The following is a 16777-nucleotide window of genomic DNA, read 5'->3' as shown; positions in this document are numbered from 1 at the left end:
GCTTAACCAACTGAGCCACCCAGGCGCCCCTCAAATAAATAAAATCTTAAAAAAAGTTAAAAAAAAAAAAATGCTGTTCCATCTGCCAAGAAAGCTCTGCTCCCTATACCCCAACCCCTACCCTGGCGAACCATTACTTTCAACTCATGCCTTTATTCCATCTTCTCTTTTCAATTTGAATTGTCAGATCATGCCTTCATAAAAACCTCAGTATTCTCTTTCAGAAACCTAATCACAATATGAAATTGTATTTACCTTATGCAGACAAGAACCAGATCTGCTTTTTAGTACTGTATCTAGCTAGCACTGTCCAACACAAAGAAGGTACTCAATTAACTATACGACTAACTAAACATTACTTATGTACATCACTGGGTTCCCTTAATATCAAAATATCTCAGAATTTTGCAGCTTGGGGGAGAGGGTACAAAAAGGAAATAACTAAATTAGGTACAAAATTGCCAACTTCAAATATTGTATCTACCTGAAGGTTCAAGACTATCAAACTGTTTTATTCCATAAAAAAATTATCAGCCCCCTCAAAATAAATGAACAGATTTCTTAAAATTTGTCACAACTCCAAAGTGCTTCTTAAAATCCACTGCAAGAGTATATCATCCCTTCTTCCTTAAAGTGAATTAAGGTATTTGTCACTGACAAGTCACAAACTTGGCAACATCTTGCACAGACTGGTGTGCTCTTCTTTAGCTATCTCACTTGTTTTTTTTTGGGGGGGGGGTTGTTCATAATTTCCAAGCCAAAATGGAACATTAAGCATACTGCAAAAGGAATATTTCAGAAAAGTGATGGAAGCAGGCAAAAATTACAACAAATGAAAAAACGATTTACACCTGTGGCGGCTTGAAAACTACTTGTCTACTGGGACTGGACAGGTTTTTAAAGTTAGTCTAACAGAGAGTGCACTAATTTATACTAGATCCAATTCTCTGAAAATAGCACAATATTAGATCTAGAATCTAGAATTTATGGATCTATGTCCCAAACACCAGAAAAAGTACCTTTGGACTCTTAATGTGAATAGAGATGATTTAAAGATACACTAATTTAACTAAAAGTACTCTCAAACAAATTTAATTAGTAAAAAAGTATTTGTTTACTGTCAACAACGAAATCAGGAGGAGTATGGTTGAATTGAGTCCCTCAGGCAGAATCCTCAGAAGTTAGTCCTCTTTACCATTCTTCTATGGTGAAAATTAGAAGCCTTTTTTTCTGGCTAAATAATGGATTCCTAGGCATTTTTATATCCACATCTGACCCCTGAACAACACAGGTATGAACTGCACAGATCCACTCATACACAGATTTTTTTCAATAAATACAGTATAGAACTGTAAATTATTTTCTTATGATTTTTCCCATACCTTACTCCAAGAATATGGTAATGATATATACATAACATACAAAATACATGTTAACTGTTTGTTATTGGTGAAGTGAATAGCAGGCCATTAGTAGGTAACTTGTGGGGAAGTCAGGTTAAACACAGATTTGTGCAGTGGAGGGGGTTTTGCTTCTAACCCCTGTGGCTCAAAGGTCAATTGTGTATGAGAATAGCTAAAGGAGACTGATAGCTGTCTTAAGCATTCACTCTTCCTACCCAATTAACTACGCAACTGATCCTCCTTAAGATTAGGTTCTAGCTGTTTTTAACATCTGGGGTTCTCAAGAAATGAGCTGATAGATGACTATACAAAATACATCTAGGGATTCATACAACACTCCATTTGGTGAAGCATTCCTACTGTCAAAACTATCATTCGTTCCATGCTATTAAACAGGATTTAATATCACTGAAAGACAACATTAGGTTAGCTTCTAGTTCTTCAGATTCTAGAAGATATCCCAGTAAGTTTGCCCTGTCCAGAGTAAGTATGCTTTTTTTGTTTAAAGTTTAGTTATAGCCTCTGGGAACCATTTCATAAGAAAACATCACAATGCCAAAAATACTTTCATTCTGATCTATCGAAACTATTTATACGTTGTCATTCCCTATTAACTGAACCAAAATCTTTCACAAGCATACATCTTTTGAAAGCCTGCCACTTCCTAACACTAACACACACACACTCTGACCCACTATTACATGTAACTTTCCTCTCTCAATTTCCAAATTCCGTTTTCCCTGCTCAACTGTGGCTTGCCAAGAAACATTCAATACTTAGTGAACCAAATGTCAAAATAATTATTTCTCCTAAAGATGAGTAAAATCTGCCCTTTACTGTCCTCAAGTCCTTGACATTATCTGCATTTTAAATTAGTATGAAATCTTAAGTTATGATTTTATGTAATTCTATCATCAATTATATCAGTTACAAGTGAACAATAATGATTATCACTAAACTAAAAAGATGTACTCGATGAAGCTTAAGATATAAACCAAAAACATGCCTTAAAGTCAAAGACAAGCTGATTTAAATAATTGTCCAGCTGCTATAAAAAATACTGAATTCTTTAACCTGAAGTTCTAATAATACCTATCAAAGAAACTAGAAAAAATTGACATGAAACTTGAAGAATGATTGGATATTTTGGTTAAGGAAATTTTTCAAGTTATGAATACCATACCTATATAAGAAACTATCTTTGACCTATGTACACTGAAATATTTAGAGATGAAAGTATATAATGTCTAAGATTTGCTTCAAATTATATGGGACAGGGAAAGGTTGGGATATGGATTAAACAAGACTGGCCATGGTTGAAGATGCATGATAAGCACGTGGGAGTTCATTATACTATTGTACTTCTGCATACATTTGAAAATTTCTGTAATATATTATTTTCCCCATAAGACTGTATGTATTTCTGCCATCAATGACTCATTTCAACTGCCCATGTAACATTTTGTTCCAAAATTGTCTTTTAAAAACCTCAGGGAGATGACATCGTGACAAAGAAACCATTTTTTAAAAATGATTTAAATGTCATATATATATACAGAATAAACAGAAGCAATAAAAAGGGAAGATTTTTCAAAAGAACTACCGTCAGGCAACATGTCTCACAACTTATGCAGAATATAAGTGTAAGATGAAAAAAATTAGGACAGTTAAAGAAAATATTAGAAAGCTCAACGTGGTAGTCAACCATGCACCACAGCTATAAATGAAAAGGTAAAGGACTTTGAGGAGACTCTAAGAGTGTATTACACAACAAAAGATTCCTCCTTTTAGCTCATAACATATGTACAGTAATAGCTATATAACATTAAAAGCCCTATCCCCCAAATAATTTCTATCCCATCCCACACATCATTCTAAAAATAATTTTTACTAAGATGTATCACTTTTCTATCACATTTAAATGCTGCAACATTTCACCTAAGATACAGCACCAAATAACTAAAATCTGACCTTTGAAGCTCATTGTCTACTGAACAGCTATATATATTACTAGCAAGAAAGAGAATCCATCTTAAAAAGTCACTTGTAAGTCTAAGAAGGTCTTCTCTGGACTATTTTAAATTTGGATGATTTGAGACTCCCCTAGCAAAGCCCTCTATCTAGTGGCAGAAAACTAGAAGTAGAGAAATAAAGTATGCATTTTTAAAGATAGTACTTACTTAAGAATGGTTTTTGCACTACTGCAGTCTTCAAATCGAATGGAGTAACCAACTTCCTGGCCCAACATTACATCCATTTCATCAGCAACTCTCTGAGCCACACTCATTGCAGCCACTCTCCTGGGTTGGGTACAGGCAACTCCTCTCTTGGGTCCTGGTAATGATCGCATGTACTCCACACACCACTGTGGAATCTATCAAATAATTTCACATTTAAATTAATTCTAGTCTAGCTGCATATCAGGTATATTTAACATGCAGTATTTTATTGCATTCCAATAATTTAAAACAAAAATCAATTAGGCACACCACAAAGTATTAAGACTCAAACTTATAGCATATCATGAACTCTCCAAGCCAAGGAGGGGTCATACGGATATGACTCCTGAGCAGGCTAGGCCCACTGAGGCTGTGCGAATATGCTCTACAGCATCAACTGTGCCATCCTTAAACATTTCTCTATACGCTGGAAAAAACCCAACTTATGAAAAATTCTACTTTATAACATGTGAGTTTCCACAAATTTTCTCAGAAATTATTAAATTCTTATACAATTTGAATTACAAAATGCAGGTGAAAATAGAAGTCACAACCCCTTGTGGTTACAGAGATATGTCTTTTTAAGTCAATTCAAATTTGGTTTGTAAGCTAGCAAAATCTAACCCCTATTCTTCTGCCTTCGGGAGAGGTATGAACAACAGAACACCTTAGGTGCCATCTTAAAAGTCAATTTCAGTAATTGTCAATCTGATATTCAATGGCACCTAAAGACACAAGAAAAAATACCAACAAGCACAGGTTGGTTGGCTGCCATGACGACAGCGCATTTCCTCCTTGTTCCATTATCAACAGAAGCTAATAGAACCTCTAATTTCATGGCTCTTCACTCACTTACCTGGGTAAGAACCATGGGAACAATCTCTAAGTAATCACTACATTTAGGAATCCACTGCATTAAAGTATGATGGGTCTCCATCAAAGCGTCCAAAAGTCTGTCAAACTCAAATACTACAGAAAATGTGGGTGGCAGGGGTTTCAGTACCAGATTTGTACAAAGGCACTTTCAAGAACACTGGTTGCCATACCATTAATACGTTTTAGTTAGGTTACTTCCGCAATTTGAGGATAATTGTCTTCACTTACAAATATCTAAAAGGGGAGAGATGACTATGTCACTTCTCTAAGAATGTAACAATGTGTATCTTTAAAGGACTTAAAATGAACAGAAATAAATACTACCCGAAGAGAGAAGGGTCTCTCTAGGTCTGTAAACCCACAAACCAAAGTTTAAGTGGTTTTCCAGGAAAGTTTTATCTATTTATCTCCATTTCAACAAGTCTCTTACAAAGGCAAAATGTACTTTAAAAGACCAAACAAAATGAAATTCAAAGAAACATTTACCATTCAGTTAAAGCTATTTAAAACTATTTTGGAATTCTCAAGGCAAGAATATTCAAAGTTTTTTTAATTTACTCCAGTGAAATAGACAACTTACTCCCACTTTAAAAGCAAGACATAAACATCTTTGGCTAATTCAGTTTTTGAACTTTTGATCGCAGAACTTCTTGAACTCTTAAAATAACCAAGGATGCCACAAATGACTAATAGACTTACTGTATGAGAAAATTAAAACCGAAAAACTTTCAGAATATTTATTAATTCCTAACAATAAAAACCCATTCTATGCTAACATGAACATTTTCTATGAAAAAATAATTACATCTTCCAAACAAAAAAAAGAAAAAGAAAAAATTAGCAGGAAGAGTACATTGTTTTGCATTTTTGTATATCTCTAATGTCTAGCTTAATAGAAGATTGTTGGATTCACTTATTGGCTTCAATTTTGAATGTGTTGCACTATTTTTGTTTTGTTCAAAGTTCACAAAGAAAATCCCAGGACCTCTGAAAGTGTTTCAGGAACCTTCAAGGGTTCCCGGACAATATTTGGAAAACGGCGCAGTCAATGCATCTACTCACATTTCTAAGAACAGCATTAAGAAGGGAAGCAGGAACTGAAATATGCAGTGTACTAGCCTATTCAAGCCAGGGATCATTCCTTCCTTTCAGCTTCTTCTCTTCCTCCACTAGAGGCTACCTCCCTAAAAACTGATCCTCAGCCCTCTAGTCTTATTTATTCTCGACTTCTACTATTCCCTGTAATACACTGACAATCCTGTTTCCCATCCTAACCTAGTGGTCATTTCCACTTGAGGAATGAATATTTTATTGATACTCCAAATTCAACAAGTTCAAAATCAAAACCATTTCACACCTTCCTCCAATACTTATTAATCCCTCCCATGTCCCACCAGTAATGTTAACATCCTAACTCCAATCTACTGTTTATTCTCCATTCTACTACCTTATATGGAGTCAAATTTTTGTTATGACTGCCTACGTAGTCTGTCATCATTATCACTAGACAGAGGACATTTTTGTAAAAATCCCTATCAAAAAGCTCTGATGGCTCCGGATCTACAGCCTGATACACTGAGGCACAGCCTGCTGTTCCAGTCTCACCTGTCCCATCTCCCTCTTCATACACCCTATATGCTGGCCAGAGCATACAAAGCTTTCTCTTCTCTTGGGGCGCCTGGGTGGCTCAGTCATTAAGCGTCTGCCTTCGGCTCAGGTCATGATCCCCGAGTCCTGGGATCAAGCCCCACATTGGGATCCCTGTTCATCAGGAAGCCTGCTTCTCCCTCTCCCACTCACCCCTGCTTGTGTTCCCTCTCTCATTGTGTCTCTCTGTCAGATACGTAAATAAAATCTTAAAAAAAAAAAAAAGCAGCAGCTTTCTCTTCTCTGAACTTGTGCCTCTGTTCACCCTGAACTGGCTTTAGTTTCTTATATATGGATATAGTATGAACATACCAAGTTGCAATGTAAAATGACTTTTACTGTGAGTCTCAGTCAAAAGTCAATACTTGAGATTTTGTTTGGAGGGTCTCATTTTCTGACAGGCACAAAAAGATAACCAAAAATGGCTTACTCTTAATGGTTCTGAGTCAAAAATTTTAATAGGAGCATGCCAAAAAAACATTTGGGTAAGAAATTCACTATTTAAGCTGTTCAGCTTCCCTTTGAACTCCCCAATTGCCCTGCAATCCTAAGAACACAAAAACAAACAACAAAAAACACCACAAATATTCATCCAAATAATCACAAACGTCTCATTTTGAATTGACTTGACGTTCTAAATTAACTGCTACTAAAGAAACTCATCTCTGGAACAAGGTTAACCACGTGGGTAAGACCAAAGAATAGCAGAATGAAATAACTCTAACTTTGGCTATAAAACAAAGAGACAGGGCTTTAGATACTGAGCCCACCTAAATCTACTATGTAACCACAGGCAACCCACTAAACCTCTAATATTCTTATGAATCTAAGGCTCATTTTGCTCATCTGTAAAATGGTGATTAACAACTTCCTTGTAGTGTTCTTGAAACAAATACAAAGGACATGGGGCCTAGCTTTATCCAATTGCTAATTAAATACTACGCAAAGCAGATAAACCAGTTGAAATCTTTAAAATACTAAATCTTTAAAATAAGTTTAAAATTACATCTTTTCATACATTATTTAAATTTCCACACAGTGATAAAAATAAACCTATCAGTTTCAGTTCCTAAGATCAACACTAAGTTTTTTTTCACTTATAAAGAACAACCATATTCACTAATGCTCAGTCTTTAAAAGCTTTCTACTCTGGTTGCCATTGTAGCCTTCAAAATGTCTCCATGATATACCCAAATTGATCGGTTTGCGGCATATGAAACTTAAAAAAAAATGGTGACTTGTATATGCAGTATGCTCAATTATAAACACGTATCACAAGAACATAAATATGGAAAACAGGCCAGGAAGAAACACAATATAATAATAATGACCTCTACAGGGTAAGAGGAGTTATTAAATTCATTTCGACACTTCCTGGATTTTCCAGATTTTCTACAATGGCCAGGGACTACTACTTTTGTAATCTCTTAGAAATTCTTAACTGGTGGTCAGGCTCCAACATACAAAAATATGGTTAACACCTCACTGGTAACAGGAAATGCAAATTAAAAATTACACCAAAATACCATTTTTCACGTATCAGATTCATAAAAATTCAAATTCCATAGTATACTCTATTGGATCTACTCGCTCGTGAAAAACAACCATTAGAAGCAGCCTGGAGGTCTGTAAGATGGGTCCAGTGAACAATGGTTCATCCATTTTTGAAAAATATCCTAGATATATTACTAACAAGACACTAGTGCTTTTACTGCTGTGTGTCTTGGGGGCTGTGTAACTAGATGGATGTGGAGGTCACGGGCAAAGATACTTTATTTAGCTCTTCCATTTTTTTAAAAAGATGGATAATATTCACATGGTTCAAAACAAAGAAACAAACAAGAATAACAAAAACAAAACTGCCCCAATGGTTCAAATCTCTACACTCAAGCAATAGGAAAACAAAACTTGTACCACCAAATTTGTACCACCGCAGAGTCCAAGTGGCCGGAAAGCATCATTCTGCCGTACTTAAGGTTAACAAAACAGCACTGCTATTTTCCTCTAGACTCAGGAAAACAGGCACTCCCTACAAGATCCCCACGCTGTCCGTCACTAAAAAGTGCTAAGCGTCTAAGGACCTATTCTTCCGGATGTTTCTGCCAGACAGACAAGGTGAAGGACCACGAGGATCAAGTAAGCAACATTTAGTAAACGTGAACATTAATACAGGAGGCACCACGGTATACAGCAGTAACTCACCTGTGTCGTTTTACCAGACCCAGTCTCACCAACCAGGACAAAGGACTGATGTCTAACCAGGATGTCGGTGAACCTATCCTTGTACTCCCAGACGGGGAGCTGAAGCCGTTTCTTTAGAATATCATAGTATCGAGGAGTATGGGGTAGGTTGGTAAACGGATTAATGCACTGTGGAAGTGATGTATGTCCTGCATGTCCGGTGTGTGTTGAATGAGCAGAATGTGTCGAATGTGTCGAATGTGCAGAGTGGGTTGAGTGAGCTGAATGGGAAGCTTTTAAAGGTGGTAATCCAGCACTGATAAGCATAGCATTAGTCGAAGCTCGCAATTCCTTCTCCTTTTCTTTCTCCCTCTCCCGCTCTCTATCTCCTCTATCACGTTCTCGGTCTCGATCTTTAGACCGATCTTCACGATCCCGGTCACGATCTCGATCCTTCCTAAAAATAAAAATTTAGAATTCAGATTCTGAATTTTACGCAAAATGTTCTTGGCAGTGTTACAATCACAAAGAACAGAAACGTCCAACAGCCAAATGAATAAACCAATGCAAAACTCAATAAGGAAAAAGACCTTATCAAGAATTCTCCATGCCTCACCCATAAACATCTTTCCCTCTTTGATGAGACCTCAAAATCTGGTAAGGGGCAGTCTCTTTCCATACCTTTAACCACCAGTTGAGAGAACACAAGTCTGAGAACTCAGACTAGAGATTGAGTAAAGTAAAATCCCTTCCTACTTAGAAGTTAAAGACTGAGGGCAAGGTGGGGAAAAGGTAGGAGTAAATAAAGCAAAAAGAGGATGGCATCACAATTTTCCCCAGATTCTCCTAGTTAACATGAAAAGGTATGTTCAAAATTCAAAACTGCTTCTGGACACAAAGACAATTCTATTTCACTAGCGGTAATACAAATACAAATTAAAAGACTGTAGGTGAGTTTGCTTTCAAGTTACACTTTACAGCACTTTCCCAATTTTCTTTAATAAGCATATATTTGTCCTACTGAAAAACTAAAATTAAAACATTTTCATTCTTTTGTTTACATCTACGCAGTACCTTTAAGAGCAACTGCAAAACTTTGTAAACCTATGTATACTTTGGACATCCATCAAGTGAAATAAAACCATTAAAAACAAGCTCCACTGAACAACAGTAAGTTGTTTTAAGAATGTTAAAATTATGCAGATGGCCACTATACTAAATCTAGGTCAACTTTAAGTACTCAATTTTACTATCTACTTCCAGTTACCAGACATGATTCCCAAAACAATAATTTTTAAATAATCTCTGCTTATTTATTCTACTAATCCAGTTTACTTCAGACCAAATCCCATAGCAAACTTGCCACAAGGTATCTGGACCCAGACTTGAAATAGTGAGGCAACATAGAGCTGTAAGGCAAGCCACTAAACACGTCATTATTCCTTACCCATAAGACACAAAAGACATACAAATTTCCCATGTACCAATTATCAGTAGCGAGTAGGAAAGACCATTCATTCTCCATAATGGCACATCAGCAGGACAACAGAAAACCCTTTGTAGAATACAGCTAAAATTCTAGAGCCAGCAGGAATTAGGATGGTTCCAATTACAGAAATGGTAAGCAGACCAATTGTATTTTATTTTGTCCTTCCTAAAACATAATTGTATTCCATAGGAATTTAAAGAAAAGCTTTATTATGTGTATAAACATATACACACACCTTTCATATATATACTTTCACATAGCAATGTATATACTTTTCATATAAACATAAAACACATATATGAAAAATGATCCTTTCTCCCATCCCACCGTTCACCTTCTACAGAATCACAGGACATTCAAGCTAGGATTGAAGTCTTTCATCCTAACTCGCCCAAGAAAGTCAAAGGGAAAAAAAAACCCGAAGGATAACCTAATAAACATAAAAAATCAAGTCTCAGAACTCATAGCTTCCTGGCCTACCTTTGAAATATGCCATCAACCCTCTTTTCTTTGCTTTTCTCATTCTGCCTCTGGTCTAAGGTGCTAACTATTTATATTGCCCCAAAAATGAATGAGAAAGTTTCTAACAGGGTACACAGAAATGTGCCCAGCGAAGTGAGAAGCATTGTAGCCATGAATGGTTCAAAGACCATGCATCTTAAAGGTCACAGAACATAAAAGAACCCTTAAAGAACATCTGGTCTAAATGCAAAGGATTCATGTCTCTAGTACTCTAGAAGAGTGGGGTGGGACAGAAGACCATTATATGATCACCAAGAGACAACAGGACAAAAACAGAAGTTTAATGAACTTCTATACTCCTAGCACCAGGCACTTAACATATATGAACCTAACCTTTCCAGAGTTATAAAATATGGGGGATGGAGAGTGATCGACAAAGTAAATTGTAACACCTTGCTTTGTTACCGTAATATCTATACAAAGATGTTTTTCAAGGGCCTACTTCACCAGCAACTTCATTACCAAGAACAACTACAGCACAGGGAGCATAAGATACATTCTAAGGACACAAAAATTTAACTGCCGACCAAAAAAATGGGGGCAAAGAGAGTAAAAAAGGAGCACTGAGATCACAGTGAGGTATAAGCCTCAATTTCCTATCTGCAAAGAGACAAGTATTAATAAAATAGTCTGAGATTAAAATAAGGCAACAGGAAGGATGCAGAAAGCAAATCCAATCATGTTGAAATGTTGCCCAAGATTTAAACTATCTACTGTCAACGGAGGAGGGAGGATAAAAAACAGCTGAGGGATCTCTCAAACTCATTACTTCATAAATAATGTGTAGACTACCATGTATATGTTTTCTTTTCTTTCTTTTTTTTAGTTTATTTAAGAGAGAGACAGACAGAGGGACAACCAGACTCTGGCTGAGCGCAGACCCCGACTCTGGACTGGATCCCACAACCCTGACATCATCACCTGAGGCAAAAATCAAGAGTCAGGGGCTTAACCCACTGAACCACCCAGGCAACCCCGCCTGTTTTCTGCTTTTAAACAGACACTTTCATTATACAGGAGTTTTACTGTTAAAAAACTGAGTAAAAAGCAGTGCTTTATTGATCACACAGCCACAATCCTGGCAGGTAGACACAACTATGACAGAGTTGTTAAGCACATGTTTCTTAACTGTCTCAGCTCAATCCTGGCTCAGCACTTAGGCTAACTATATGACCACAGTTATTTCTTTCCTCATCTATAAAATGTGGCTATTCATAGATCTTGCGCAGTATTTCAAGAATTAAATGAGTTAATGTATGTAATGTGCTTAAAGCTGTGCCTGGAACAGTGTAAAGGCCTGATAAATATTGCTTATCACTGAAGGTTTTTTTGTTTGTTTGTTTATTTTATAATGCCATCTTAAAATTCTACATGGAATAATAGGCACTACAGTACTGCTAATGAAGATGTAAAAACCGGTTATCGAAATCAGAATATTTTAAATATGCATTGCTTTTTATCTGGCAATCTCACTTCAGGAACTTCAAAGGATATTAAGTATGCAAATATGTATACATGAGGATGTTCTCCATCCCTTTCACTTGTAAAACAATAAAGAGTGGGAAACTACCTAAACACCAAAGAACAGGAAACTGGGTAGGTAAGTTATGATACCCCTTTTGAGTGGAGTATTACACAGTTAATGAAAAGGATAATGCATATCTATTCTAGTTTATGATACATTTCTCAGTAAATAAAAATCAAAACACAAAACAACCCATATTGAAACATCTCATTGATACTAAACATTACAGTTTATATTTGTGAATAAACATGCAAAGACTAAAAACAATGTTCATCAAGTGGTTAAAGATGAGAATGAAGATTTCAGGGAAATTTTTGCTTTTTATTTTTTTATGTATGGACATTTCTTGTCTTCCCTGGGGCAAGTTACTTAACCTCACCTATATCACAGGACTGTAGTGAAAATGTCGTTATACATATCTAGCACCCAGAATAGTTTTGGGAGCACAGTATGTATTCTACATATGCTATATTTGTTTCACTTTCCCACACTTAAGGAGAAAAGCTCTTATTAGGAAGTAATCTCCAGAACAAACATCAAAATGGAAAGTGTCCTTACGTTCGCAAAGTGGTATGATGAAAAAAGTAGTAAGGTCAGTATGTACAGAAACCTTCAACTTCTCTACCTGACCTCCAAATAAAAATACAGCAAGAATAAGTAACGCCATATACAGTTTGGGAACTTGAATCTAAATGAAATCTCCCACCAAATTACCTTCCTTCTCAGTATTGGGGAATGGGCCAGCCATGCTCAGCAATGGGGTTCACAGGACTGGCAAGCTTCTCTCCCTTAGATAAAACCACTTGTTAATAACTATCAGGGCTTAAAAACAAACAAACAAAAAAACCCCAACTTCAAGATTGCATGGCAGTCAACAAAAGTGACTTTCGAAATTATGGAACGGAGGGGGAAAAAAAACCCCAAACACTATTAAGAATTGTAACCCACTGCTAAAGAATTAGTTGTATGAGAAGTGATACAGAAATGTGTATACAAACTTCCCTCCAGAATTATCTCAGAACTTGGGCTCTATTCCAAAGATGAACTCTCCTTTACCAACAGGTAGGTATCATATAATACCAAGAGAATCATAAGGTCACCATCGTAGACCTAAAAAAAAAAAAAAATCCACATTTTTTACTAAGGCTATCTGTTTTGCAAGAGAAAGGGAGCAACGCCATATATATATTTGTCATGGGGCCACTAATCCCAAAGCATTTAATGGTGCACATACATACAAATATGAATAAATCAATTCATTGCATCCTAGTGTCTTTTGTTCAATGTGACTCTTGTGAGAGATATCAGTTGCATCTTAGCCAGATGACAGGCCAATTTATTTTTACCTCACAGGAACCAAGAACCAAGTGTTCCCTACTTTACCAACCCATTACAAATGTCATTAAAATAGGCTGCATTGACTTAACTACAGCCATATTCTGTGTTGTAATGGAAAAAAGCAAAAGGCTAAAAGTGAGAATAAAAGATCAAGGTTCTAGATCCAGCTGCAAACTGTGTAAGGTTGCACAAGCCACCTTAACAACTCTCCATCTCCATTTGTTATCCCTTGAGTGGAGCTGATGATACTCTTCAAAGTAACTTCCAGCTCTAAGGAGTCTTTAACCAAAAGTGCTAAAGTTTTGCTGGGGGCCGGGGGTGGGGGGGAATATCCTAAAGAGAAAAAACTAATATCCTAAAGAGAAAGAAAACGTCTAACATTGTAAACTAAAAATTTTACAAGATTAAAATGTTATATATTCTGCTTTCCACATTGAATACACCCTACCCGGACTCATACTCCACAGACACTAAACAGATACCTGGAAAACAACAGAAATGAAGAACTTTGGGCGAACAAAAATTCACAGAACTTACATAGATAACTTGACACAGTGATTCCTTCCATTCCTTATACACACAAAATAATGAAATTATGAAAAGTATTTGGATATGCATACTTCTGTTTTCTAGCCTGAATTACCCAAATAAATCTCTGAATTTCAGGAATGAAAACACACAATAGACAAGTGATTTTGATGAAATTGCTAAATCAACTGTTAAATTCCTCTGTAGCTTTCAGGAAATGCTAAGGGAAAGCATTCTGAAACACCAGGAGTCTAACTCTTTCAACTCCCAAACAACCTCCCCCCGGGCGACATTTTGCCAAAAATACTAAAAACATTTTCTGAAAAGTGCGTGTTTCCAAAGCTACTTATGAAAGAGGGGGCTATAAAACAAGAACTTCTGGGGCGGGGGGAGGAATGTCTTCTAAATCCCATCCCAGGACTGCCCAATAACCACTATTTTAGCCAAAGCAGGAAATAAAGGAGATGGCGGGAGCGTAGGCAGAGAGCGGAAGTTTGCCTAGTATCTACTTTGAAGTGTTTGAATGGACTGAGGCACAAGCTCTCCCGCCAAACTACAAATGCAGCGGCTCCAAACTACCAGCCCTCCAGCCCATCAGGTATACTCCACGTTTTCCTTTCTCCCGGCAGGCCCTCTACTTTACTCTCCCTTCCCCCGAGAACTCGTCTGCACGCCTCACTCAACTCCCGCCACCCCCAACGCAACCTACACAAGAATCCACGCGCTTTCCTCACTTTCTGCCCTCCGCCTTTCTCCCTGCGGGGCACCCAGCCGTCCCCCAAGGCCCTCTTCGCGGTCGCTCTGCCTAAGGAGTACCTGGTGCCCTTGGAAGCGAATACTCCCGCCGCGCCCTCCCCCACCTTCTTCCCCCGGCTCCAGACCTCACCCGGGAACCCAGGCCACGAGGTCCGCGGCTCCCTCCCGCGTGCTCCCCTCGAAGTGACTCCGGCTTGGCTTGGCTCGGCTCGGCGGCGCCCTCGTGGCCACGCAGGCCTCTCCACCCTCCCGATTGGGCCGGGCGGCGGCCGCGCCACACATCTCCCCGCGCCCTTGCCCAGCCGAACACCGGGAGTGGCGCCGCTTTCCCCGACCCGCCACTGGTGAGCGAAGCCTAGACGGAAACAAAGGGTCGGGCTCCAGGGCCGACGTGGCTAGGCCGATCCTGGACCGCTCTCCTCCGCGACCCCAACAAAGCCCGAGCCGCTGCCTCGCGCCCCCGGCCTGGCTTACCCATCGGTCCCCGCACGCTTCTTGCCGGAGGGGTAATCCTCCCCCAAGTCCAACCGGTGCCGCTTGGACATCTTCGGACTCTTCGAACGGGCGGTTATGAAGGAAGAAGAAAAAAAAGAAGCCGGCGGCTGTATCGGTACAGTCGAGGGCAGCTACTTAACTCTGGAGGACCCCCACCCCTCCCGCTACAACAGCCTACACCGTGCAGCCGGAACCAGGAGCTAAAATGGCGGCGGCGACGAGGGCTGGGCCTGCGCGCGCGCTTCCGCAGCGTGTTGTGCGTGCCGTGCGTGCATGCGTGCGTGGAGCGCGCGCACGCACTGGAGGCGGGAACTCCAGCCCCGCCCGCCCGCCACCTCGTTGGCCCTCCCTCCTTCCGCCTAGCCGCCCTCGTCCTTCCTACCTGCTGTCTGTGCTTTCTCTGTGGGTGCTCCGAGGGGTAATCTCCTGTGGCCTTCCTGCCCCTTTGACTAAAAAAAAAAAGAGAAGAAAGTCTATCCATCTTTATTATCCTCGCTTTAGGGGAATCTGACACCATGAGAGGTTGAGAAACTGCTTAAGATCATACAGCTAGCTGATAAGGGGCGGAGTCAGAATTGGAATCCAATATTTTCTAACTCCCAATCTTGGACTTGCAGCCACTGACCAGACCCTTTCAATTAGGTTAAGGAAACTGAGGTGAGAAAATATCAAGACTTGTCATGATCCATTTGGCCCTTTTTTTAACCCAGCAGAGACAACATGCATTCAACCTGTAGATGTTTTTTACTGGAACAGAGAAAATTGGCAGTAAGGGCATAATTTGCTATTTTTTTTCCTCTATGATTCTACAGTATTAACCCTACTTCTGTCCTCAATCTTACATTAACGCTTCAAGGTAGGTGTTATTCTATAAGTGTGGACACTAAGGCTGAGGAGGATAAGTCACATAGTGATAATAGCTGTCCCTAAAGCCATAGCAAATTGTTGGGGTGAAATGACTCTTACGACTTTTGTGGATCTCTCCCACCAGGGCATATCAGTTTCCCAGCTTGAGGGCTACTATTAAGTACTTTAAAATTTTGGAGAAATAGTGAGGGAAAAGGTTGGAATTGTACCTGCAGAAGTGCCTCATTCATGCCTGGGTGGCTCATTGGGTTAATCGTCTGCCTTCAGTTCAGGTCTTTATCTCAGGGTCCTGGGATCCAGCCCCACATCAGGCTCCCTGCTCAGTGAGGAGTCAGCTTCTCCCTCTCCCCCTCACTCTGCTCATGCTCTCTCTCTCTCTTGCTCTCTCAAATAAAATAAATAAAATCTTAAAAAAAAAAGTGCCTCACCCTAAGAGGCACCAGCCTGTCATAAATGTACAAGGAGACTTGGTAAAGGAGGAACTGAAATCAAGATGATGATGCTTCTGCCTTGGGCCTAGGATATATCTAAAAACTATACTGTAATCATGTTGTAATCTGAATGAAGAAAAGCCATACTTACCAAAAGACAGTGGCCTTTCTGGAATCTATAATAAGGAGAACAAAGGGCCGGAATCTGCCAGGATGTTCATAGTGCTGGGGAGGGGCAGAGTTCTGTGCCTAGATGATCCACCGTAGAATAGAGAAGAGCCACCCACCAGATCCCTACAGCTTCCTGGAAATGCCAGAGAATATTTCCTTTACCCCATCTCTTTTTCCACTAGACAACCCTCTGATCTATTATTTGCTTATGGCATGAATTTGTTCACCTAGAGGGAATATCTTATGCACCTAACCAGCTCCAGGTGTCCAGCCAGAGATGTCTTCCAACCTCAATTAATTAATAATCATGATAATAGCAAACACATATA

General features: G+C 39.0%; 1 protein-coding gene across 1 annotated transcript in view; it reads right to left on the bottom strand.

The window, feature by feature from the left end:
• The window catches only part of DHX15 (DEAH-box helicase 15), a 57867-nt gene extending 42669 nt beyond the window's left edge, over positions 1-15198 (bottom strand). The window contains exons 1-3 of the mRNA XM_028087583.2: positions 14959-15198; positions 8348-8783; positions 3584-3777 (exon numbers count right to left, since the gene is read on the bottom strand). Of these exons, the coding sequence (XP_027943384.1) occupies positions 3584-3777; positions 8348-8783; positions 14959-15029 (701 nt within the window). The 5' untranslated portion in view covers positions 15030-15198. The remainder of the gene's footprint in view (positions 1-3583; positions 3778-8347; positions 8784-14958) is intronic.
• Positions 15199-16777: the final 1579 nt, after the last annotated feature.

Source organism: Eumetopias jubatus, unplaced genomic scaffold (assembly GCF_037043125.1).
Source record: "Eumetopias jubatus isolate StellerSeaLion01/CBP00866 unplaced genomic scaffold, mEumJub1_p1.0 scaffold_2, whole genome shotgun sequence".
NCBI classification, from domain to species: Eukaryota; Metazoa; Chordata; class Mammalia; order Carnivora; family Otariidae; genus Eumetopias; species Eumetopias jubatus.
This window is presented reverse-complemented; position numbering and strand designations above follow the sequence as displayed.